We start from the raw sequence: 24,323 nt of genomic DNA, 5'->3' as shown, positions 1-24,323 counted from the left end.
AAGAGAAAGGAAAAAATTGGATTCTTTTTAATGGAAAGTAGTACGTACTACTGTTATTTTTATGAAAAAGGTGAAAAGCTAATACCTAATATTTTCTATTAATATTATTAGACGAGAATATTTGTGATTTTATTTAAGAAAATACTTTGGATAAACGTTTACCGTAATACTGACCCCAAATTTTTCTCGAGTTTACAGGGTGTTCGGACAACCATGGGAAAAATTTTAATGGGAGATTCTAGAGGCCAAAATAGGACGAAAAGCAAGAATACCAATTTGTTGATGGAGGCTTCGTTAAGAAATTATTAACATTTAAAGTTCCGTATGTACAGAATTTTTTTCTCGAAAATGCGCAGGATTTTAGGGGTATGTCTATTCACCAAAAATGATTGTAATTGACCCCTGCAACGAAAAATAATTTTTCCAGAACGATTTGAAATATTTCAATTTTGTCGAAAATTTTTTCGATCTACTCGAATTTTTTTCTCAAAAGTGGCTAGGAATTCTAGGGTATGTCTAATCACCAAAAATGATTGTAATTGATCCCCGCAACTAAAAATAATTTTTCCAAGACGATTTGAAATATTTCAATTTTGTCGAAAAATATTTCGACCTACTCGAATTTTTTTCTCGAAAGTCGCTAGGAATTCTAGGGTATGTCTAATCACCAAAAATGATTGTAATTGACCCCTGCAACGAAAAATAATTTTTCCAGAACGATTTGAAATATTTCAATTTTGTAGAAAATTTTTTCGACCTACTCGAATTTTTTTCTCGAAAATAAGGAGGATTTCGGGGGTATGTCTATTCACCAAAAATGATTGTAACTGACCCTCACAACCGAAAATAATTTTTCCAGAGCGATTTGAAATTTTTGAATTTAATTGTTAATAACTTTTTAACGAAGCTTCCATCAAGAAATCGGTATTCTTGATTTTCGTCTTGTTTTGGCCTCTAGAATCCCGCATTAAAATTTTTCCCAGGCGTGGCCGAACACCCTGTATAATGATCCTGTCCATATTATTTTTCGTAACTGTTTATAACTAGTGTAATTTTATAAAATATTCTGATCTCAAAATGTGCAACAGAAAGTGAACGAGCAAATAAATTAAACGAAACAAATCGACCAACCAGCATCGACGATGCGACTTACCATGACTACATCTTTCTTTCCACGTGTGATATTTTCTTTCGTAATTACTACTTGAATGCTCTGGCCATAGTGCTCAGCTGCGTTGCGTGTGCCAGCACGTGTCTTTGATCGTGTTTCGAAGTCTGACGTAACGATGTGTAATACTATATAGAGCCCCTGAAAACCACGAAAACTGCACAAAGACGTGCGTCTATCGATTCGTAAAAAAAAAAAAAAAGTAACCCGATCAGATGGAAGATTACCCGCGAGCCAACGTGTTCCACGTATCCCGTTCTTGTGTCGGACAGAACTATTTAATCGCTAAGTTTCATGCGTCACCGGTGTGACGTAATCGAAAATTAATATGAAAACGGAAGATTCGAGGCATGATTCGCTAAAGAAACAAGATCGAAGGTCGAAGCTAACGACAACTGCGTTTGTAATTTACACCGTGCTACGCAGACTGTTCAAAAATATACAAACTTTCCTTCCGCGTAGGGCAGAAAGTAAAAACAAGACGAAAATTGGGTATCCAGTAACGACGAGCGTTACACAACGCTTTAAAGCGTTCGAGACAGTAAGTACGCCAGAACAATTTCGCGTTATAAAGTAACCGTTACGCGTTCGAAGTATCTGTAACAATCGTTTAAAGGAGTCGGGTCAAACGTGCCAACAAGACTCGGCTAATTGGGTAGTCGATATCGCGAGTAATATCCGAATTCTGTGCAAATACTCCAAAACAGAAAATTAACGTTAAGTGCGATCCGAACCCTAACCAAATATGCTCGATATCTGCGCCGAGAATGCCATATCGTATAAATGCATCTCGACGATTACACGGTCAAATATTTATCCGATAACTAATAGACTGTGACTCCGAACCTTGAAAACTGAATCCATAGAAATCATTGTACGCGCACGATATTGTCATCCATTGGGTATTCTCGGCATGACATAACTTTCCTTTTAATTTTTCCATTTATTTGAATAACGAACTTCTTCTCGTCCGAGAATTCCAAAAAGCTAGCGTCAGAACATAAGTACACTGTTCTTAATAATTACCTTTCGTCCCGTTAATTGCTCGTGGGAGACGTAATTATCGTAACCTCGCTCCAAAGCATATCCTCGTGGGTAGAGTGTTCCGTTTTGATAAAATGAACTTTAAATGCCGAACCGATTTATGATATAGAGTACATACTGTAACTGACACCGCCGCTAATTACAGAACAGTATTGAAACTTTCGAGTAACGTCGTTTCGTACGCGTCGATTTGTTAAAAAGCTGACGGGCCGTAAAGGGCTCTCCGCGCGAAGCAGAAAGATTCGAATGAGAAGCTCCGGACGAGGTACGCGTGGCGAGGGACAAGATATACGCATTAAACAGAGTGTAATGTCTCTCTTTCTCTTTCCTTCTTTCGTGCGACACGATACACAGACGGGACGGGCCGTTCGTACAGCCACCGTGTTACCCACACATGTCAGGCCAGGAAATCGCACTCGATCATCTCGCCAGTAGTTACGGCACAACCCTCCGAGGGTGGAGGAAGCAGAGGAAAAGCACAAGGTTCGCAATATGGTACACCGTAATGCAGGTGAATAACATGGTGTCCCTTTGTGGCTACACGCAAACACACGCATACACGACACAGGGTACATGCACGAAGCAGTTACGCGATGGACGCAGCCAGAAAAAGAGAAGAGGATGTCCCTCTCCGTTTCTGTCTTTACCAAAAAGGCCGTGAACGAGCTGTCACGCAGCTCGAAGGAATCAAAAATCGTTTCGCTACTTACCGATTTATATTATCAAGCGAGGTAGCACGATCCCACCGAGCCTGGAGTCGTTCCCGTGGGTCAAATGGTCCTGACGAACCCCATGGTTTTTCCGAACTAACGACGCACTCCCGTACTCGTCCTTACTGCGTCAGGCCACGCACGAGAACCCTTTTTCGATCGTCCTTTGCGTCAAAACCTGACGAGAGAAGTTTGACGGGTGCGAGACTGCAGCAACACAAGCACTCACGACCACCTCGAAGGTCTGTTGCCAACTGACCCAGCCAGTGACAGCTCTCTGCTGGCTAGCACGCTCGCCAACCCGTGTTCGATAAAGTAACTGCTCGACGAGCCGTGCGATGTTGAACAAAGGTCCACCTAAAACCGACGGATGGCTCTTATGTCAAAATGCTTGAAAATAGGAATGGTTTTTCTTAGTTAAGGAACAATGTATAATCAATCACACGACCTCGGAAAATTGAAATGCGTTTATTATCTCGATTTCTTGTCGAGGCTTTCTGAACAACGCAAGGGTATTCTTTACGACTTGAACGTAAAAGAATGGGAAACAGAGTAACGGTCGAAATTTAATATTGTTGCTATTTGACGGTTTACTGATAGTACCCGCTGTAACTACGATTCTTATAGAACAAGTACGACACCGGATTTTGTTATATTATTCTTTTATAACGCTTACATTGTACACGGCAATCGACTGTGCACGGAATGAAAAGAATCGGAGACAGTACGATAAAGGGATTTCTTTTTTGAAAGTTGTCGGCGCTGTCGATCATATGGCAATCAGCTGTAATTCACGTTTCATCAATGGACATATGTCTACGCTTGATTTAAGAATTCCATATGCAAAATAATCGATTAATACATATTATTCACAGCGCATTATTTTTAAGTCCTAAGATCTGTATATTTTATCAAAGATCTTGCGTAATAATACTGCCGATTAAATACGCGTGATTGCATTGCTGAGATACGTTCGAAATCTTTGTGCAGAGTATTTTAGCGTCAAGGTTAATTGATGTAACGGTTTATTATTCGACAATTAAATGAGAACAAATCTAGCGTTAAGCAATCATAAAACACGAATATAATCATGTACGCGGACTTTGATCGGTCGTAACAAATCAACGATAACAGGGTAAAAGATCTTTTTAGTTTTTATAAAACACGTTTAGATTCTTATTGTTTTATTGCGGTCAACATCTGATACTCGAATGAATCGGGTACGAACATATGAAATGTATCGATTAAATCGCCCAAGTGTTTTTAATCAGTACATTAGATGGAAAAACGTAAACATCTATTAAACGTGTACTTTGTATAATTTAATTCATGAACGTTTATTTACAAGTGTTAACCATTTCACAGAATTGAAGGGCCGAAAAATATTTCGGTCGGTACACTAATTGATATCAAAATCATGCCTTGATAAGAACATAGCGCGTACGAAGATTGTGATTTTCATCAGTCTTGACTGGATCATTTTTTGCCAGATTTCTTTATGCCACCTGTGACAAGAGGTCCCCTTTGACTCGCTTTTTTCGCAGCCTCGGCCAGCGCTTTTTGTTGTTCCTTCTGCTTTTGCTTGTACGCTAAGTCTTCGTCGTCCAGAACTTTTGAATCCTTTTTCGGCGCCTTAAGAGGCTTTTTCTTACCGCCTTCACGGCCAGACATTCTAAAAGAACATTCCTAATTTTACACGGTATCTTCGTAATGAATTTCTTATTTTAACGAGAAATATTACAATTAGATATCCGAACATCTGGTTTCAAATGCCGAATTCTAAACGGTAACAAGCTACAACACGTTTCCAACGAACATAACCCATAAATCTTCTTTCAAACTCGTATTAACGACACTTCGCAAAGGTTTTAAAATGATATCACGGGTTCCACTCGTACAATTTAACAAAGCACGATGTGCTTAAACGAACAATTATAAATAAATTTAACACGCACAGAATTCGTAATCACTCGGAAATTCATGTGAACACCACATGGGAATATACTTTGTTCGCGTCAAATCAAAACAATTCTTGTTTAACGTAACAAAAATTATACAATGACAATAATTCTTTTACCTTAAAGCACAGTCAAAAATACCGGATGAGACTCCCGAACAACCACAAAAATATCATACGTCAAGACTTTTAATACTTTGCATCAGACTGATATCTCATGCGAGGAAAGATTGTGTTTGTACATCCATGCATTAAACCCTTATGAAGATCGTGCTGCCGCCTATAGGAAAATGATAGAAGCTTTAATTATTTCTATGGCGCCACCTCCTTGACCAAACAAACATCTGTGCAGATGATAATCCACTGATCTCTATACATTATTACAGACAAGTATGCAAGCAGCATTACATCTAATCACAGATGATTAGATACGATGTATTTTTTCGGTCCATTCCTCTGGGGCTCTAGAGACCCATTATCATTTTCCTATAACTCGTAACGTTACCAACAGACTATAGAGAGCAATCATGACGCTTATTATGATAGAAAATGATATTACAGGAATTCTTTTGTTTTTTAATGGAATGAAAGCTGTAGTCTCTTTGTCTCTACGTAGCCCCCTAAATCGTTTGATACAAAAATCCATTGGACAATAGATCCATTTTGCATCTAGTCTTCAATTTTATATCATAGTTTTTAAAATGATAAGTTACAGTATACAAGTTTCCGAAATAATTCGGAATAAAAATTCATCAAAAACTTCCTCTGGCCAGCAGTCTGGTAATACTACACTGGCACCATTCTACAGAGAAATGACTACACTATAATGAACATTCATGACTTTTACTGTTACGTGAAAACGAGTCTTACGAAGTACATAATCTCATATGTTAGTTTTCTTTCTATTATAATAGGAGCTATGTACAAGTTTGAAATATTTAAATGTTTTCACTGGTTTTTGCGGCGTCCGGTATAATCGTTGATGTTAATAGATTAATTCTCGTTAATGTGAAGCGGTATAAAGTTATCGACATACCTTCTGCTTAAACAATTTGTTTTACTATATTGTTATTTCAGTTAATGTTAGTTAACTTTATAGTTAATCGTCATCAATTTTATTTTAATATGATGGCTGTGAGTGCGTCTTTTGAACGTAATGTGTTCTTATTATCTCAAGTAATTGCACCTAGTGATGAATTTAAGAAATATTTTCGCAAGGTATATCTTTTATTATATTTCAAGGAACTTTTTGTATCTCTATGCATATCTAGCATGCTTATAATAATCTTTGGTATGATACTTTCTTAAAATTTTCATATAAACCTCTTGTATGAATTCCTTTATTTCTAGAATATGTTCAGTAAACCTAATACAACAGGTTTTTTACATATATCTCATTATTTGTTAACGATATATGATTCAAACCGTTTTAAAACCCTATGTGAATGGCCAGTGATTTGTAAAAAAACAGAAGCACAATATCGTAACAATGTCAAAAATTTTTTACAAGTTATATCTATGGAAAATCCAGATATTGGTTTTCCAAACATACTTGCATCTCATTTAATTCATGCGGGTGGAAATAAGTTTACAATCATCATGTGGAAACTGTCTCAAGTGGCATTAAGAAAATATTTAATTAATTCGCAAAGTAATATATTTTCCATGAAAATAATTTTTTCTATAATTTTTTATTCAAATTTTATTTTCTTTAGTTACTATATTATAATTATATTTTATTTCTTATAGCTACCCATAATATTATTTCTGTACCACAAATAGGAGTTGAAGGAAGTTTAGGGAAAAAATTTTTACAGAAGGCTAATAAAAAACTTGCTGCTAATATCTTAAATAAACAAAAAAATTTGTCAGAAATAATGATGAAGGCTAAAACTCTATTAGAGTAATGCTTATGGTTTTTTTTGAGTTTATTTGTATAAAAGATAATTTTGACTGAAAATTTAATTTTATCATTTTACTTTTCAGAGATGAGAGGAAAATATTAAGTACCATTACAACAAAAATTTTTGAAAAAAAACAACTACTTACAACTCTCTCATGTGTTGCTCCTGTTCATCCATTAATCAAGGAACACATTATAGATCTGAACAATGAAGAAGCAATAGAGAGTTAGTATCATATTTAATTCATTCTTCCAAGTACATTAGTATGTATTGAAGTTTTAATTTTACTATGTATATTTACTAATTATTTGTAATTTCCAGTGTGGACAATCCATATAAATGATGGTTTGCATTACCTAAAGAATAAAAATATAATTTTAAAAAATATAAAAGAACTCAGTTCTAAAGTAAATGACCTAATACCAAATAGGAGTAGCGATGCAAAGATTTCAGATGTAAACCAATTCGAAAAGATAAATTATTTAGAAATTTCAGAATCATTTTCTGATGAGATACAAGTAAGAGACTCCAAATAGATCTATTAATATATATTAATAAAGTATAAAAAACTAAAAAAATTTCAAATTTCAGTGTATCTTATACCAATTATATAAAGATGATAAATTAGTATTTCGTAATTTTATTTTACTATTCAATTTACTGTTAACTCAATTGTGGCGACAATTGAAATCAAATCCACCGGAAAGCTTCTCAGACTGTTTATTGCAAATAGAAGCAAGTTGTGAAGATATGACGAAAGCGTCAAATGTTTTCGAAACATATTTGTCAGATGTCGCAAAAATGTTGTCGGAGAAAAAAGATATTTTACGAGAAAAAAATGCAGTAAAGACTTATAACGATACCGTGCTACCTGCAGGGGCTAGTATGCTTTTAATGTCATCACCCGTTATAAAAATTAATACTGATTGTAGCGACGAAGAAAGTGACCTACTGAAAAGACTACAATTTACCCCAGTAGAAGGTAAAATGGATACTATTTACGAAATTGTTAATAACATTAAATGTGTGATACTATGTCTAAAACTATTTTTCAGGTATGCACAAATCACTATTTTCGAGGTATGAACGTTTAAAGAAAAATGATGTTTCGCACGAATCAACGTTGAAAGTTAAACAAAATTTAGCACCTCGAATTGATTTTGATGATACGATGTTGTCCACAAACAATGAGGGACCATCTTTACATACATTTTCAATGCCATATAAAAAAAATTTACCAACCTTCAAAAATTCAGAAAAATATTCCCGATTATTTTCTACTTGTACAAAAAGAAATAACAAAGCAGGTTTGTAAATAATATACTATTTTTTCAACTTCAATATTTTATTATAAAATGTTATAATTTTCTTTTTTCACAGCAAATTCAAGCATAATGTCTATACCATGTTCGTCTAAAGCAAATTCGACTACAATTTCAAGTGCAATTGAAGAAATACATGACCTCTCAGAACTCAGTGTTAATAGTCTTTGCGATGTTAGTATAAAATTTACTACTCCAAAAAAACTGATTAACGAACAAGAAGATAAACATGAAAATGCATCTGAAATGGAGGATGTGATAAATGCCCTTCCAAACGATCTTAATATGTTGCATATATGTGAAACAATAGAAACAGAAATTAAGTACGATGGCAACAATGATACCGTAGAAACGGAATCTAAAAAACATAGCAGACATTCAATTAGTGACTTAGTTGAACGTTACAAAAAAATACTTGAACGCAGCAATCGTACACCCGAGTCCAAAAATTAGTTACACAAACTGTAAGAGCAACGTTTAATTTTATTTAATTAAGAACTAAGAATTAATAGGTTAATTATAGAATCGATCGCAAAAAGGAAATATATATATAAATATATTTTTTACAAAATAGCAATATCTATTTTTGTTCAAACTTATTGTGAACAACTAATAGAAAATGTATATAACATCCATTTAAATCTAAATTTAAAATTTATTTAAATGAGAAATTAATCTTGGCGGATATACTACGATTTATAGATATCATGTATAAACAACCATGCATAAAATAAACCTATTTAAAACAATGTATATGATCATGATTGATTACAACTAAAATTGATATTTCAATACATTATTCATTTACGAATTCATAATATCTATTATAAATTCTAATAGTAATAATTTGTTGTCTGCATTTGTATAAAATATCGTTTATCAATTTAGATTTTTCATTGTGTATAATTGATAAATTGTTTTACTAATGGCTGTTCCAAGCAACCGTTTTTTATCTCCAAATTCAATATTCGATAATAACGAATCCCTATTGCAATCGGATTTTTGTAAAGCATTAAATAATATTTGCGGAGTTGGATAATGTTCTACAATTGCAAAAGCTTTATCTATAGATATTCCTTTTAATTGTAGTAGATGACGAATGAACATTTGACTTACATTAAATACCTAAAAAAAAAAAAACATTTGCGTAAATATTAATTCATTTTGTTATGTAATATAAATTTCGTGCGTACTTTCTGCTTAGACGCTGCTTTATTAAACTCTTTAAATTCCATGAGATTAAGAGTATTACTTAAAATATTCGTTTGTACAAGGTTTTCTTTTTTGGAGCCTACCAAATTCTTTTCCTAAAAGAAGAGTAACCCTTTTCAGTGAAAAATACACTATTTGCTCACATCGAAATAATAAATTTCTTTGAAGAAGTTACATACTTTAAAAACATCATTTAAAATTTTTGTTAATGAAGACAAATAAAACATAGAATTTTTATGATTTTTTGTATATTTTACTGAAAATCCATCTTGTATTAAAGTATTAACGGAAGCTTGTATCAATGATGAATGTGGTATTGTTAATCTTTGGCCTTTATCATATTCTTCAATTATATACAGAAGATTATCAATTCCAGATTGCTTCAATCTAAATTTCTGTTCATGAAACCTTCCATCTGTAATACTTGCACTTAAATCATCTATTCTCTTCCTTTCTACTATATAGGGTAGAATCAGTTCATTGTTTGTGACTCTACATCTGGCAATCCATGCAAAATCTCCAACCTTTAAATGACGTATCTCAAATGGTATATCAAGTCTAGATAATTCCTGTATTGTAGCGTCATGTTGAGGTTTTGTTTTACCACCAGAAATCTCTTGTGTATCTACTAAAAGTATTATATCAAATTTATTTGATTTTAAATAAATATCTTTTTGAAAATTGTTGATAAGATCTGTTTCATTGTCTTCTGCTATATTTAATATACATTCATCGATGCTTCCAACTTTGTTTAAGTTTTCTCCTAATTTTTTTATATTAATATCATTTTCCTTAGGTTTCTGTTTTAGAAAACACTCATCTGGTTCTGCAGACTGAGAGTTATGAATTTGTGAGAACTTACTTAAACTATTACAATTGTCTTCGTAACACTGTTCAATTATTTGTTCATTTATATCTTCTTCATTAAGACTTTCTATACTTTTATTCGATTTATGCCTTCCATTAGATACATGCTCTTTCTTGTCATTACAATTTATACAAACAAAATCATCAGCATCATCCAAACCTTCATTCAAACTTTTATGCTTTTCAAGTTGTTTATCTAACATCAAACATAATTTTTTACCAAAATGTTGTAATATTATACAATCTTTTCCAGACTTTAACGGTAAGGGATATTTTCTTAAAGAAGCGAGTGCTTTGGATAAATTATATTGTAAATCGGAATTTTTGGACGCAGCCTGTTTCCTCCATTCCTCTAACCAAAGTTCAAACAATGGATTCGGTTTCTTCGTCTTAAGTTTTATCCTTTTCATGTTTAATTACCGTTTTGTATTGCAACATTTAGGTACTATTATGTCTCTTATTAACAATAAATCTCGCAAATTATACATGATCCAAGCAACAAAATCAAAACTGTATATACAACAGTGCTGTCAACCTTCAATACGACAGCCACAACAGATGGTCTGTTACCTTATCCACTCCTATCATAATAGTATGACGTCACAAAAATCAACTTTATTTAAAAGAAATGACACATTTTCTAATTTTTTATATGGGTACAGAACTTTATTCGTTTGTATTTAGCAAGTTAAATAACGTTTAAATAATAATATATACGTGTATACGATACAAATGTATACACATTCCGAAAAACTAAGGAAAGCATTAGGATTTTTATTAGGAAATTCCAATAAAAATTATTTCGATTAAATACATTGTGTTTTGAAAACGTCTATACTGTTTAAGTTTCAATGAGAAAGAAAAGACTTCATGTGCACCGACCTAATGATTCAGGAGCGGAAGAAGAACAGTACAGTCGGTGAAAAGGGGAACGCAATTAAATTATTGATAGTACCCGTTTGGTATTTATGGAATTTTACAAAACAGCGAATATCCTTATGTTAGTGGTGCGGCTGAAAATACGAATGAACACGCATTTATCGTAATATCACTTTGTGCGAAATGATCAAAGGGTTTCTGCGAAATGATTAATAGATCGACCGAGTATAACTGGATTGTGGACATATGATCCCAGTAATCGTCTATGAGGTGTGATCTCATTTTCTGGTAAATTATACGCACAGTAGTGAAAAGACTCGTTTTTACAGTTAATGAAATATTTCAATTGTTTATATTCCCTTGTAATTGTCACGAGATTTTTTTACTAAGTCACAGAATTAAATAATGTTGTCGACATTATGTAATGAATGACAGCTATCAAATTTTGTTGAACACAACTTTCAAATGCAAGAGAACATCGGCATAATTAATTATTTTGTATCATTTAATTGAACAAATATTACGATTTTGTTTCTACGTACATGTATTTTAGCTGTTTCAAAAAGGCTACAATTACAGTTGTAAAAAATGGTGTTACAGTTATACGTATGTGCATAGAATTTAGAAATGGCAACAGGAGGTAGTAGTTTTATAAGTAAACCAGCCAGAGGATGGTTACACCCTGATCATTTAGTAAGTAAAGAAGGAATTACTTACACGGTTAAGGTAAGTGTTTAATTTTGTATAATGAAATTTGATATCTTGGTAATCGGAGAATGAAGTTTAATCGAATTAGTAGTTACTTCTATTTGTTATGAATTTCAGTACATAGGATGTCTTGAAGTGTACACATCTATGAAGAGCTTAGATTTTGAAACAAGATCATGTGTTGCCAAGTGAGTTTTCCAATGTGTGCTTAATCATGTACTTTTTGTAGATTTACATGCAGCCAATAAAAAAATTATTTTTTCAGAGAATGTATAAACAGAGTTTGTGAAGCAGCCGGATTAAAATCTGCAGATAAAAAAAGAAGGGTATTAACTAATTATAATATGCAGCTTTTCAATAATAATATTGTCTAATATGGTTGTAAGAACAAAAGATCACGTTATTTTTACTATGTTCAAAATTTCTACTTAATAATTTATATCGTACTACTAATTATTTTTGTTTTTAAGGTGTATGTTTAAGGAAGGTTAACGCTACTGTAGCCAATATGTCATGCAGTAAATTAATAAACTTTTGTTGTTACAACTATGTAACATTATTAATAATGTTAAACTTGTAGTCCCTTGTACTTTAAGTGGTACATGTTTTACCCAGGTGGATAGAAAAGTGCTGAGGGCAATAGCAGATAAGCCACGTATGGAGCATACAGGTGCTACTATAAATTTGACTATTAGTAGTTGCAGTTTAGCTTTGACTAACATAGAAACTGGTCACATCATTGCCAAACATGAAATGCCACGTATATCTTTTGCATCGGGCGGAGATACGGTAAATTATATTCTATGTAACAATTTAAAAAAATTTATTTTTGTATAGTCTTACAATATAAAGTAATTGAGTATATCGATAGGAAATACTGGATTTCGTTGCATATGTTGCAAAGAATATGCAAGAATGGCGCGCTTGTTATGTATTAGAATGTGGAGGAGGATTGGCACAAGATGTTATTTCTACTATTGGGCAAGCTTTCGAATTACGATTTAAAGAATTCCTGACGAAACCAGCTTCATTACAGTAATTAGAATTCTTATTTCGTATTGTGTATTGTAACTTTTACATTTTACTCGTTGTACGTTATTTCTTTCTCTACAGTCCTATGTTAAATGGTATGCGCGAAGCGGATAGAGATTATTATAATGATCTGCCTGGCAAGGTACCACCAGACATTGGTCCCCCACCAGTGCCCCCTTTGCCAACTGCATCAACGTTACCCAATTTGAAACATCATCATTCTGGACAAAATCATACATCGCGAAGCAATGCACAAAACTCTATATTACATGATACATTTTCTCCTAATTCTGATAGACATCACCAGCAATGGGCAGGTAATATTCAATTGTTTTGTTATAATCAGAAATTCGTATAATTATAATTATTATCTAACTTGAATATTAAAAATAAATTTGATCGATATTGCAGAAACTGGTAATTTAATTGATTTAAATTCTGATGGAACATCTACTACAAACTTCAATATAGCTCCTGAACATAATTATGTGAATGATAGTGTTATAGCAGCAAGCAGAGAAAGCCATCGCGATCAAACATCACTCTTTGACGTATTTGACATGCGTAAGTAACTTTTAGCATTAAAATTAACAATATGTTATATAATCTAAGATTTTTTTGCATAATAATATATTATTTTCCAGAGCCATTTAGTTCTGCAATATCAGATATGAATAGATTAAGTCCATATTCCCAGAAGCAACAATTAAAACAAGAAATATGGTTTCATGGCAGTGTTAGTCGTGCTGAAGCTGAATCTATGTTGACAAGAGTAAGTAAGATGATAAATAATAACTATATAAATTTACGTGTATAAAAATACAAGTATTATTTGCTATGTGATTTTGATAGGATGGTGATTTCTTGGTTCGTGAATCTCACGGCTCACTTGGCCAATATGTCCTTACTGGTATGAATAATGGTACACCGAAACATTTATTATTAATTGATCCCCTAGGCGTAGTAAGTATTTCGGAAAAAATTATACTTTGATAATGCAAGATATTTACTTTTTATTATTTAACGAAAAAAGCACATAATATTTATAATTTACTTTAATTACAGGTTCGCACAAAAGATCGTGTTTTTGATAGTGTAAGTCATTTAGTAAATCATCATTGTGACAATGTATTACCAATAATATCAGCAGATAGTGTTTTAGTACTTCGATATCCAATTCCTAGACGTACAAATAATTGATTTTTATAAAATTACAATAGTACCCCCCAAAAAAAGTAAAGTTTACGTTTGGTATTAGTTCATTGCATTAATATATAAAGTAAAAAGAATCGATGCCTGATACATATGATGCTTTCAATAATAATTCTAAAATCCATCAATCAGTGTAAGTAATGAAAATAATTAAAATTCTATGCAATGAGTATTTACTTTCAAATTATATTTACGCTGAAAAATTTCTTCTACATTCTCATTAAAATGAAATATTATTAACATCTTACGAATAAAAAAAAAAGTTTAATAAATGTTACTTTACTATTGATAATGTCAAAATGCACAAAGAGAAATTATATTTATAATTTTTCGAATTATTATGACTTATTAAAATTGATTAATGCATAAAATTTATCGATCATATTTATATGTATAAATTGTTTCGGTGAACAACTATATCTGTGAACGACGTATGTATAAAATACCAGAATTTGAATTATTCTCCACGTATAATTTATCAATTTAAGTTCATTTTACTGATTTAAGTCATTTTCGTGTAATGTTAGATACAAATTTGTAATGTAATGCATTGATTTTTTGAATACGTCTAAGCATGTAAGAACTTTAAATTATTTAAAAATTATAATATTATCGAATTATATTTCCATAAAGGTTAAAAACATTCGATTTATTAAAATATATGAACGCTACATTTTTCAAATATACAGAGATTTTAAAAGATTGATATAATCTTGTACTCGTTATAATGTAATAATCTAAACCAAATATCATAATTTAATTTGATCGATTATAAGTACTACTTGCATTTATCAGTCATTCGTATACACAAATTTGAAGTTGCACTTTGTAACAAAAGTATAAGACTCGTGATTCATTAATTATTGCGTTTTGTAATCCTTGCCCTTATTTTTCAAATAATTCGTAATGATCCTACAGTTTTGTCACAAAGTGTAAATTTTCATGGGTTAATATATACATCTTAAAGCGTGCCACAATTTTCTAGTAACAGTTCAGTACTTATTACTGAATAGAATAGAACTATATCTTTAATTTTGTATGTAATTTGTACCATGTAGACCATAGCTAACACGAGAAATGTTATTGTAATTTTATTAATTTTGTGTCATAGGACTCGCACTATGATTAACGTGCAAAGATATATACTTATATATTTTTACGAATTTTGTAATTTTCGCGCTGTATATTTTGATTCCATATTTACAAGATAATCAGCATATGTAACCTCAATTTTAATAGAACGAACATATTTCATATTGCTTTGTATCTAAAAATATATTAATGAAATCTAATTTTGTATTCCGTGTATTTGTTTCCAAAAATATTTAATTATATTTCCCAAAAACTGACTTTTGTATTGGGAATGTTTTTATAAAATACAACTTGTTAAATAATTTAAAAAAATCCTTTGTTGTCGCATTACTTAATTCGGTTATTTCTCAATATTACAAGAGTCTCCCATGGAGGGAGGGCCCATAGGTAGTGTCGAACTTTACCTTTTAATAAAACTTCATAATGACGATTCTCAGGTGCCTTGGCAGGGGTGCGGGAACTCTATTGAGATATCACAGGTATGTTTGATAACACTGATAACACTAATAACACTAATAACACTAATATTATTTAAAAACTTTTAAATTCCACGGAGATGTACTTAGCGCAATAGTACCAGCTTACGCGCGCGACCGTTACTGACGCAGGTTTCTTGCGTGCGCGTGCGCATATGCGCGGCGTGCGGCGCGCACTCAACCGATTGAAATTTAAAAAGTGCACCCGGAAATTAGACTTATGAATTGCAACTGTCGATATCTTGTAAATAAAGCTCCAGATTGCAATATGGCAAAGGACTTTTCGATTTATATCGCCTTAAATAACTCGCTTGTTTCGATTTGTGCCATAATTTCTGGTCATCTCAATGTGCAGATCTAAATCCAATTGAACCACCTGTGGAACCACCTAAAAGCAAAACTTGAAAGCTGAAAAATTAAAACATAAAAACGAATTATTTGAAATATTACAATAGAAGCAACAGAGTATTAGTCCTGATAAAATTCAGAAACTTCTGGAATCTGTGCCAAAAAAAGATTTCTACTTTCAATGATTTCACATGTCAATGTAATTGAAATACAATTTTGATCGCAATGAGATATCGATACAATTTTTCTCGCAAGATTTAAAGGGGCAAAAACTAATATGAATGGATCAATTGGTAACGGATACACCTTGAAGGATGCGGCAATGAATCGAGCTGGTGCGCATGACGTGTAATCTACTACTAGGAGTTACCTTCCAACCCCTGACAGACGCAAACTCGCGTTTTGCGCGTCAAAGGCACACAGATCACCATCCCTCGAATTTCGCACTGCTTTCGAGCCTCAAAAGAGGCGCTTATCGAGGGATTAGGTCTCTGAGTCGACTCCTTTGATTTCGCGTGATACATCTCGTCTGCTAATCAGATATTTCGCTTTCTATCGACAAGACAGTGAAAGTTATTGATTCACATTGTGAAATACATTTCAGTGATATTCGCTGCTCTTTTTACCGCAAGGTGAGTAACGATACGCAATGCTCGCTTTTCTTTCAAAATTTAACTAATATCAGAGCTACAACCTGATTACATTTTTTATAAGAAGCAATACTTATATTGGTGTTGTTATCGTTACTTCGAGCGACACGATTGCAGCGACTCCACGTTAATTTGCAATTTTCATTATGTTTATAATAAGAATTGTAATTGTTTCAACGATTCTTATCAACTTGTATATATACACGATTAATGTATCGAATTCAATATTTTGCTATCATGATAGATTCGTGAGATTCTCGCGTTGTTATTTTACTCTGCTTGGGTTTTTCTTCGACAGATATTATTTAACACCAATTACTGTAATTAATTTTTTAATTAATTATTACGTTAATTTTTCAGGGATAATATTTACAAGAATCTTTATTTAAAAGAAAAAAAGCAAAATGAAGGTGGGGCTAATGAAGAAATTTCACTGTTCCACTTTGAAACAAGGCACAGTGCTTATAGCTGTGTGTCAATTGGTAAATATAACAATCATCGAATTATCATTGGCGTAATATTATTAGTGATGTAATATAAACGTAAAAATTGTTAATAATGATATTAGACAGGATCTGCTAGAAAAAAAAAACTTTACTGGCGATTTCAATTAGCCGAACAGAAACGAAACACGGAAAGGTTTCGCGACGTATTTACATCTCCAATAGCCACAACATGGTTTTTGAAGCATATTTAAGTTTCCAAGAAATGCTCCAAAACACCATAATTCTTTTCGTTTATTACCTTAGAAATAATGAATTTCTTGATGGATCAAGATTTCATTTTCATTTAACATTTAACTTAATATTTTTTGTACAAATTGTTGAGATCATTGCAATTAATTGAATCCATTTTTATACTGTAGTTTATATTCATACCCGGTATGACAGTATTGGTTTTGGCATTGGAGCATGCCATGGAAGTTGAAAAAATGGTGGTCAGAGATACAGAAGATGCTCTTGCGAGAGAAGCCCTAGAAGATATATCATCTAATCATCTTAACATCAAAAAAATGGATGTGGCGTATCACAATGCTACTGGTGCTTACAGAATTTTATCTAATTATAACATAATTGCGAACTCGTCTACACTTTGTTTAAGGGTTCTTTTTTATATGAGCTTATATTACAGACAATTTTATACGTTTCTCGTAATCATTTGTTATAGAAATGGTTTATACGATATATTGCGGATTGAGCATTATAATGGTCCATTGTGGTTCCACTATTTTGCTCCTACACGGTGCACTAACGGTAATAATATTTTACCTAGGAAAGAATATTTACGTGATTGAACAAAGTAATTTATTGTGGTAGAATAAACGTCACCTTATGGCGCCGTGGTTGATGGTCACGATGACGATAATATCAGCGTTGACGCTATCCTTGTTCTTGGTAGAACAAGACTGTCCCTTTATTGCTGCTCTTGGTGGCAAAGCAGGCATTTATGAACGTACGCTAATAAATAATAATCCATAAAGGCAGCGTTCTGATTTGTTGAATGATAAAACGAGTAATATTTTAATGGGGGATTCTAGGGGCCAAAGTAAGACGAAAATCAAGAATACCAATTTGTTGATGGAGGCTTCGTTAAAAAGTTATTAACAATTAAATTCAAAAATTTCAAATCGTTCTGGAAAAATTATTTTCGGTTGCAGGGGTCAATTACAATCATTTTTGGTGAATAGACATACCCCTAAAATCTTGCGCATTTTCGAGAAAAAAATTCAGTACGGGCGGAACTTTAAACGTTAATAACTTTTTAACGAAGCCTTCATCAACAAATTGGTATTCTTGATTTTCGTCTTATTTTGGCCTCTAGAATCCCCCATTAAAATTTTTCCCAGGGGTGGCCGAACACTCTGTATATAACACCAATTTAATAAAACTAAAACAGTATTAATTATAGAGATCGCCACATGGTAGCCTCCGAAAGTCGATGAAAACAATGTTGAGATCACTCGTAACGGGAGAAAAAAAAGAACAAATCAGAACTCTGTTTTAACTACAAAAGTATCAATGATTTTCTGGTAATGCTGTTATATTATTAATAAAGAAGGTTATTTTGTTAGGTATATTAGTTCTCTGGCTCATATTCTTAAGCTCTTACTTGTGGTTCGTGGTCTACAGCACTTATAAGAGCCTTGAGACGAAAAAGGGACTAACTCACGTACTTCACGGTGTGAAGAAACAGCCCATAGCATCAATGCCGTTCAAATCGCCTGTACCAGTCGTACAAATATCGAAAGCCGTTCAAACATGCGCAAATAAGCCGTTCGAGGTTTAAAGATACTCCGTGGGTGTAAAAGTAACTACGGAAAATCGGATTTATTCATTACAACGGACGTGAGTATGCATTTGATGGCGAGATTTTTACCGTTAAAAGACATTCATAAATGACATTATTTTTCTAACGAATTTTATAATCGCCATTGAAACGAGTTTGCGATTCAAATAATCGTAACGTTTCAGAAACTAGTCGAAGTTGAACATGTCTTTTTCGAGAAAAAGAACGGAAGGTTTAACGATGATAAAGATGGTAATTTCATGTTGGAAAAACACTGTGCATGTTGTATAACATGGTGACGACGTTTCACTTTACAAAGCTCAAAAACAATTAGCAGTACAAAAAGCTTGCTTCATACACTACGTATGTTATTTCTTGCTCATGCATTACAATTACTCGCGTTGTGCAATAACGATACTTTGAAACTACACTTTGAACAACAACGCACAGACTTACAATTATTCTTAAATCTGTAATAATAAAATTGCATATCGAAACGTGACGACGCATCATACATTGTAATATATTTTTCAATTCGGTTGCTATCACGATAAACATAAAATCATTTAAATTAACAACGACACTACATTCAACCGTTTCGGTTACAATTTTCGTATAGGCGACGGAATCATTCTCCTTCTGTAAGACTGAATCTTAATTGTTAGAACATTCCAAGGTAATCCATAAATCACACGGTAATTTAAAAAAAAAAAAAAATTAAAAAAAAAAATAAAGAAAAAGAATTAAATACATCGCTTGCAACGGGTCATCGATATTTTATTATAAATAGATACAGAGTTTGGTTTCGCAATAATTTTTATTTTATATTCAATTTAACTTCTTTATGACACTACAACCTTGATATTCTGTGGTAATATTTCAATAGTATCAACTGAATGTAGTTATGTTTTGTGTATATGTATATTAAATGTATGGAAATCATAAAAATAAAGACTATAAAACTGTAATATGTTATATATGTTTCATCATTCATTTGGCTAATTGTCGAAAATGTGTACAATAATTAACCAAATTGTATATATTTATATTATTTCAAAACTTATTTATAATAAGTGATATGAAACAATTTCAAGTCTGATATATTTTTTTATAACTCTATAAAATAAATATAAAAAGAAAAAAGAAAAAAAAAATACATGATTGAATTGTGAAGCACACTTATTACAAAAAGATCACTTAATTATTTTCATATGGTATCTCCTTCAAACTATTTGTATCAATTTTAGCTATAAATTTTGTAATTTAAATGTAAGAAAGATATATTTTACACAGACACATTAAATGGAACTTTATCCTTAGTATTCCATTTTCATTTGCAACATTTAAAAACTTGCAGCTCTATAAATAGGCATTCCAGCAATAGGCCCATGTAACAAGTGAATAACAACATGTTCTAGTGTTCTTTAAAGTTCTTTTTTACAATGTATCATTTATAATTCACACACAGTGCACATATCACCAACAACAAAAAATAGTACGTTTCATTTGGTCCTCTATTATATAGAGCACGATTTTAAATAACAAACACAACAGTCACTTTTCATGTAAACTATTTACCATATCCAATGAACACTAAAACCATTGTATTAAAAGTGTACTCTCATTCGTTTGGTTAATAACCAATAAATAAATCAAAAAAAATTGCAAAATGTGTGTGTGTTGTGTGTGTGTGTCAATTCTTTGTATTTAGGAGGTTATCTCCTCTTCATCTTTCAATCACATTTTATCATCAGTTAATTCAAGGAACTGTGCATAAAAATCTCTCGTGCATTCACCTTTGTTATTGAATACAAACTTGTGATAACTACCATCTGCACATATTACTGTAACATAAGAAAAAAGCAAACAACATTCGATATCGATATATCGAAAATCAAAATACTGTTGACTGTAAAACTAACCTATAATACTATTACTGTCAGTCCCAAACGCGCACATACATTGTGAACCTCCTGGGACTTCAAATTTGCAAAAACTCCAGGTCGAACTAAAATATTTTGGCAGGAAGGTGGCAGATGCAAAACTAGATTGGCGATTTAATTTCTGATCTTTTACAGCAAAAACATGTACGGTTCCGTGATCGCTTGCTACGCATAGCCAAGTAGAATCATGATTAAAATTTATGCTGTAATTATATCAATTCAATCGATGAAACAATTTTGACAATAAAATAAACTCTTAACTGAATTTTGTTTTTACACACCAATAAATGTTTGCATGATGAGCACCTCTTCTCAGTTCATTAATCATATTTCCAGTTTGTGTTTCAAATACTCTTATCAATGTACCTTTCTCAGAAGCAGTGGCTAATCTTGTACCTTGTAAGCTTAAAGCTATACAAGATAAAGGTGTTTCGTGTGCTTCAATATTTAGGGGCTGTTTTTCTGTATTAGCCAAATCTATCACTATATATCAGAGAAAAGTTATAAAATAAAAGGACAAACGAGAAAAAAATTAAATTCTTTATGTGAAATTTTACCTTGTACATGTCCATTTTTTCTACCAGGGAAAGCAAGTAAGGAATTACTACTATTTGGACATAATACACACAGTCCTCTGGGATTTGGATTAGTTTCAAAGACATGAAGTTGCTGAGGATTTTGTGTGAATGTGTAAACTTTTATAACACCTTCTAAAATTACTACTATCCTATCTCTTCTCAGTTTAACACCTTTCACAGGTGCATTGAATTCTAAAGTAATTGCTGGTGATTTTTTAATGTCATCCCATATCATAACTGCAAAGCATAATGTAAGAAAAGTAATCCATCTGAATCCATTTATCTTATTTACTTAAAATATTGATAACACATAAAAAGTTACCTTTATTAGTTGGATACATAGGTTTAGTTCCACTACCAACTAATGCTAAATAATTACACCTAAACAGCATTTCCACATAACCCAGGCCTCCATCACTGAAATGACGTGCCTTTTCCTTTAAAGGGTCACAACTATAAACTCTGAAACCATTTTCCATACCACAAGCAAAACATCCTATAAGTGGAAAGTTATACAAGTAATAATGATATTGTTATCTGCTTGTGTGTTATATATTCATCTCTTTTCTTTGTGATTACAATACAGTATTTAAGGCATTTGTGTTTCTTATTTAATGCATGCATCCAAGCAAACACAAACAAGAGTAATAAGATAAACCAATGCTATTAGATAAACATAATTATCATGAAATGTTTCATCAAATAGTGCTGTATCACATAATATGTGCCGAAGAAAAAGTCAAGTTATGAAAATTAAATTCTCTAACAATATTAACAAAAGTTTGTGTAACGTCGAAGAAATTTCTTTATTTAATATTACCAAAACAAATAAATTTCGTTAGATGATGAAAACACATATTATTACAAAATAATTATAGTCATATAGCTGCAAGAATAATTTAAATGATAAACAGATAATAAATAACGTATATTATTTAAAAGTAATTTTTCGAGAAAAGTATTGCATAAATTTATTATTCAATAATTAACAAAAAGTTTACATGAAATAGGTTAGAAAATAGAAAATGATTATAAAATTTCAATTGCAATGATTTTTTAGCAAATAATATACGAGGAAGATACATTACTACATATTATAATAAAACTAATGATCTAAAGAAACAAAGCCACGATACGTTCACACAAGGCGTTGGATGCAGAGGTTAGAAGTAAAAAAATAAATTTGACAGTTCGGTCATGGACTGTCAAATGTAGCGCACTTGGTCACATACCTTGATCCTGATTGAAACCAGCATAGAGCAAACCATTCCCGTGAGGATTCCCAGTGGTTAGGTTCATTGTAAGTTACTTCTTTGATCGCAACATTCGTTCAAACAATCGTTTACTCGTGGAATTCCATCACATCTTCACCGGCAAGCATACAAGATGCATACTTTTCGTAACTACTACGAAGTTCCGCTACCATCATAGGGTCTTAACGCATGCGTGTTCGTCTGTATTAATCAGCTGATATCAAAACCGAGGTACAGGACGCGGTCTTGCGTAGTTTTACGGCGCTTATTTAAACAAGAAATTCCAAGTAACCGTGTTTTGGTGTTGTGATTTTGTTTGGACAATTTATTTATATCGATTCTTTTGTTCAATAATCGACTACAATTCCAATAAAACTGTGAGAACAGCAAAAGATATATTTTATGGAGTCGTGACGTCCTCCCACTGATTGTGTGTACGTAGTTTTGATATCAGAAGTTTCGTTTCTAGACTGTATCTTTAGGTTATACTTATAATCAAGAATGAAAAGTTTGCATACGAGTTTCTTAATAGCAAGGAATTTATACACTTGTAATACGTTATTCCGACAAGTACCCCGAAATTTGAAAGGGAAGAAGCACAGTTCTCAATTATGGCTTGCAAGGCAGTTACAAGATCCTTATGTAGAAATGGCGAAACAAGAGAATTATAGGTGTAGAAGTGCATTCAAGTTACTAGAAATAAATGATAGATTCAACATATTTAAGCCTGGACAGACCGTGATTGACTGTGGTGCTGCCCCTGGCAGTTGGACTCAAGTTGCTGTTAAAATGACTAACGCGGATGGCAAACACAACGGTGCCATTGGGAATGTAATTGGAATAGACAGGCTGCCAATTTATCCAATCGAAGGTGCAACTTTATTAAGTAGAACAGATTTTACCGATGCTGCATCGCAAGATAAAGTTATGGAACTCCTAAAAGACAATAAAGCAGATGTAGTTTTATCAGACATGGCACCAAATGCATCTGGTATAAGAGACTTGGATCATGATAATATAGTGAAACTTGTATACGCTGCTTTGATGTTTGCTTTAAAAACTATGAGAGTAGATGGAACATTTGTTTGTAAATTATGGGATGGCGGAAAGTCTCAACAACTGGAGAAAGATTTGTTAAGATTTTATAAATCTGTTAAGAATGTAAGACCACAAGCTACAAGAGACGAATCTACAGAAAAGTTTTTTTTAGCTAGGGGGTTTAAAGGAGTAGAAGGTATATCCATTAATACAGCGTAACATGTAGTTTCATTAACAATTAAGATATATACAATAAAAAGTGCTTAATGGATAAAATGATTTGTAACACAATTGTGTACCATGCCTGGACAGGTTGTAAATAATAACAAGTACAATATTTTGGTATAAGACCAACATCAAATGATTTTATAACTTCTTCCATTTGCAATCTAGCAGACTCCTACACAACACGACAAATATAATATACATCAATATATTTAGCTATAAATAATACAATAGTATTTAAAACAGTTACAATTAATACACATTAAGATGCTGGTAATGCTTCTTAATTACGCTGTATATACAATTCTTCTTAATAAAATTAATATGTACACAAATTAACATTCAATATATGAGAAAGAGGGATTACACACCACATCGAAGCATACGTAGAGCAATAAACAATTACTGGCCACGATGAC

General features: G+C 32.3%; 9 protein-coding genes across 13 annotated transcripts in view; 4 read left to right on the top strand and 5 right to left on the bottom strand.

Annotated features, from left to right (window-relative positions):
• Atos (atos homolog atossa) overlaps positions 1-3,188 on the bottom strand; it is a 65,705-nt gene extending 62,517 nt beyond the window's left edge. Inside the window, exon 1 of one of the 2 annotated variants that reach the window (XM_076775998.1) lies at positions 2,923-3,188. The gene's annotated coding sequence lies outside the window, so the exon portion shown is untranslated. Of the gene's footprint in view, positions 1-2,194; positions 2,402-2,922 lie in introns of those variants that run through there. The other variant, XM_076776000.1, reaches the window with a different exon arrangement.
• The window catches only part of LOC143347107 (protein CDV3 homolog), a 167,911-nt gene that overhangs the window by 99,489 nt on the left and 44,099 nt on the right, over positions 1-24,323 (bottom strand). The window lies entirely within an intron of this gene.
• Positions 4,235-5,147, bottom strand: LOC143347112 (translation machinery-associated protein 7 homolog). The gene is made up of 2 exons (XM_076776026.1): positions 5,000-5,147; positions 4,235-4,594 (listed from the first exon to the last, which is right to left on the bottom strand). The coding sequence occupies exon 2, from the start codon at positions 4,591-4,593 to the stop codon at positions 4,399-4,401; it is 195 nt and encodes a 64-aa protein (XP_076632141.1). The 5' UTR covers position 4,594; positions 5,000-5,147; the 3' UTR covers positions 4,235-4,398.
• LOC143347097 (uncharacterized) lies at positions 5,629-8,605 on the top strand. The gene is given in 9 exon segments (XM_076776005.1): positions 5,629-6,097; positions 6,230-6,530; positions 6,629-6,782; positions 6,866-7,008; positions 7,105-7,301; positions 7,375-7,765; positions 7,839-8,090; positions 8,164-8,540; positions 8,542-8,605. Coding segments are annotated over 9 exon segments (1,998 nt in total). The 5' UTR covers positions 5,629-5,959; the 3' UTR covers positions 8,587-8,605.
• On the bottom strand, positions 8,983-10,725 carry Mus81 (mus81 structure-specific endonuclease subunit). The gene is made up of 3 exons (XM_076776007.1): positions 9,497-10,725; positions 9,299-9,412; positions 8,983-9,230 (listed from the first exon to the last, which is right to left on the bottom strand). The coding sequence occupies exons 1-3, from the start codon at positions 10,592-10,594 to the stop codon at positions 8,985-8,987; spliced, it is 1,458 nt and encodes a 485-aa protein (XP_076632122.1). The 5' UTR covers positions 10,595-10,725; the 3' UTR covers positions 8,983-8,984.
• Positions 10,835-14,028, top strand: Shc (SHC-adaptor protein). 2 transcript variants are annotated; one of them, XM_076776009.1, is made up of 11 exons: positions 10,835-11,333; positions 11,664-11,789; positions 11,889-11,959; positions 12,037-12,097; positions 12,387-12,560; positions 12,643-12,806; positions 12,885-13,120; positions 13,215-13,367; positions 13,448-13,575; positions 13,656-13,766; positions 13,869-14,028. In XM_076776009.1, exons 2-11 carry the CDS (start codon positions 11,691-11,693, stop codon positions 14,001-14,003), a joined length of 1,332 nt encoding a protein of 443 aa, XP_076632124.1. In that variant the 5' UTR covers positions 10,835-11,333; positions 11,664-11,690; the 3' UTR covers positions 14,004-14,028. The 2 variants fall into 2 exon arrangements, with proteins under 2 accessions (XP_076632124.1, XP_076632126.1); XM_076776011.1 differs by having other exon boundaries at positions 10,835-11,351.
• LOC143347109 (uncharacterized) lies at positions 16,187-20,021 on the top strand. 2 transcript variants are annotated; one of them, XM_076776019.1, is made up of 7 exons: positions 16,187-16,563; positions 16,942-17,063; positions 17,447-17,621; positions 17,749-17,834; positions 17,898-18,033; positions 18,653-18,926; positions 19,053-20,021. In XM_076776019.1, the coding sequence occupies exons 2-6, from the start codon at positions 16,986-16,988 to the stop codon at positions 18,865-18,867; spliced, it is 690 nt and encodes a 229-aa protein (XP_076632134.1). In that variant the 5' UTR covers positions 16,187-16,563; positions 16,942-16,985; the 3' UTR covers positions 18,868-18,926; positions 19,053-20,021. The 2 variants fall into 2 exon arrangements, with proteins under 2 accessions (XP_076632134.1, XP_076632135.1); XM_076776020.1 differs by lacking the exon at positions 16,187-16,563 and having other exon boundaries at positions 16,940-17,063; positions 17,150-17,621.
• Positions 19,628-22,820, bottom strand: LOC143347105 (WD repeat domain phosphoinositide-interacting protein 3). 2 transcript variants are annotated; one of them, XM_076776014.1, is made up of 6 exons: positions 22,621-22,820; positions 21,711-21,884; positions 21,368-21,625; positions 21,092-21,293; positions 20,790-21,013; positions 19,628-20,711 (listed from the first exon to the last, which is right to left on the bottom strand). In XM_076776014.1, the coding sequence occupies exons 1-6, from the start codon at positions 22,685-22,687 to the stop codon at positions 20,605-20,607; spliced, it is 1,032 nt and encodes a 343-aa protein (XP_076632129.1). In that variant the 5' UTR covers positions 22,688-22,820; the 3' UTR covers positions 19,628-20,604. The 2 variants fall into 2 exon arrangements, with proteins under 2 accessions (XP_076632129.1, XP_076632130.1); XM_076776015.1 differs by having other exon boundaries at positions 21,711-21,850; positions 22,621-22,762.
• Mrm2 (Mitochondrial rRNA methyltransferase 2) lies at positions 22,867-24,239 on the top strand. The gene has a single exon (XM_076776016.1). The coding sequence runs from the start codon at positions 23,143-23,145 to the stop codon at positions 23,896-23,898; it is 756 nt and encodes a 251-aa protein (XP_076632131.1). The 5' UTR covers positions 22,867-23,142; the 3' UTR covers positions 23,899-24,239.

Source organism: Colletes latitarsis, chromosome 10 (assembly GCF_051014445.1).
Source record: "Colletes latitarsis isolate SP2378_abdomen chromosome 10, iyColLati1, whole genome shotgun sequence".
Classification (NCBI taxonomy): domain Eukaryota; kingdom Metazoa; phylum Arthropoda; class Insecta; order Hymenoptera; family Colletidae; genus Colletes; species Colletes latitarsis.
The sequence above is the reverse complement of the archived record's forward strand: the minus strand, read 5'-3'. Positions and strand labels throughout refer to the sequence as shown.

Bases quoted from the DNA above. Each gene is read 5' to 3' on its own strand.
- LOC143347105 (XM_076776014.1), bottom strand. From the start codon at position 22,687: ATGAACCTAACCACTGGGAATCCTCACGGGAATGGTTTGCTCTATGCT. The intron at 21,294-21,367 runs GTAAAATTTCAC...TCTGATATATAG, and splicing joins AAAAAATGGACATGTACAAG to TGATAGATTTGGCTAATACA. The intron at 20,712-20,789 runs GTTAGTTTTACA...CTTATGTTACAG, and splicing joins TGACAGTAATAGTATTATAG to TAATATGTGCAGATGGTAGT.
- LOC143347112 (XM_076776026.1), bottom strand. From the start codon at position 4,593: ATGTCTGGCCGTGAAGGCGGTAAGAAAAAGCCTCTTAAGGCGCCGAAA.
- Mrm2 (XM_076776016.1), top strand. From the start codon at position 23,143: ATGAAAAGTTTGCATACGAGTTTCTTAATAGCAAGGAATTTATACACT.
- Shc (XM_076776009.1), top strand. From the start codon at position 11,691: ATGGCAACAGGAGGTAGTAGTTTTATAAGTAAACCAGCCAGAGGATGG. The intron at 12,561-12,642 runs GTAAATTATATT...GTATATCGATAG, and splicing joins TTGCATCGGGCGGAGATACG to GAAATACTGGATTTCGTTGC. The intron at 12,807-12,884 runs GTAATTAGAATT...CTTTCTCTACAG, and splicing joins ACGAAACCAGCTTCATTACA to TCCTATGTTAAATGGTATGC.
- LOC143347109 (XM_076776019.1), top strand. From the start codon at position 16,986: ATGAAGGTGGGGCTAATGAAGAAATTTCACTGTTCCACTTTGAAACAA. The intron at 17,064-17,446 runs GTAAATATAACA...TTTATACTGTAG, and splicing joins TTATAGCTGTGTGTCAATTG to TTTATATTCATACCCGGTAT. The intron at 17,835-17,897 runs GTAATAATATTT...TTATTGTGGTAG, and splicing joins TCCTACACGGTGCACTAACG to AATAAACGTCACCTTATGGC.
- Mus81 (XM_076776007.1), bottom strand. From the start codon at position 10,594: ATGAAAAGGATAAAACTTAAGACGAAGAAACCGAATCCATTGTTTGAA. The intron at 9,413-9,496 runs GTATGTAACTTC...CTCTTCTTTTAG, and splicing joins TTTTAAATGATGTTTTTAAA to GAAAAGAATTTGGTAGGCTC. The intron at 9,231-9,298 runs GTACGCACGAAA...TTTTTTTTTTAG, and splicing joins AAGCAGCGTCTAAGCAGAAA to GTATTTAATGTAAGTCAAAT.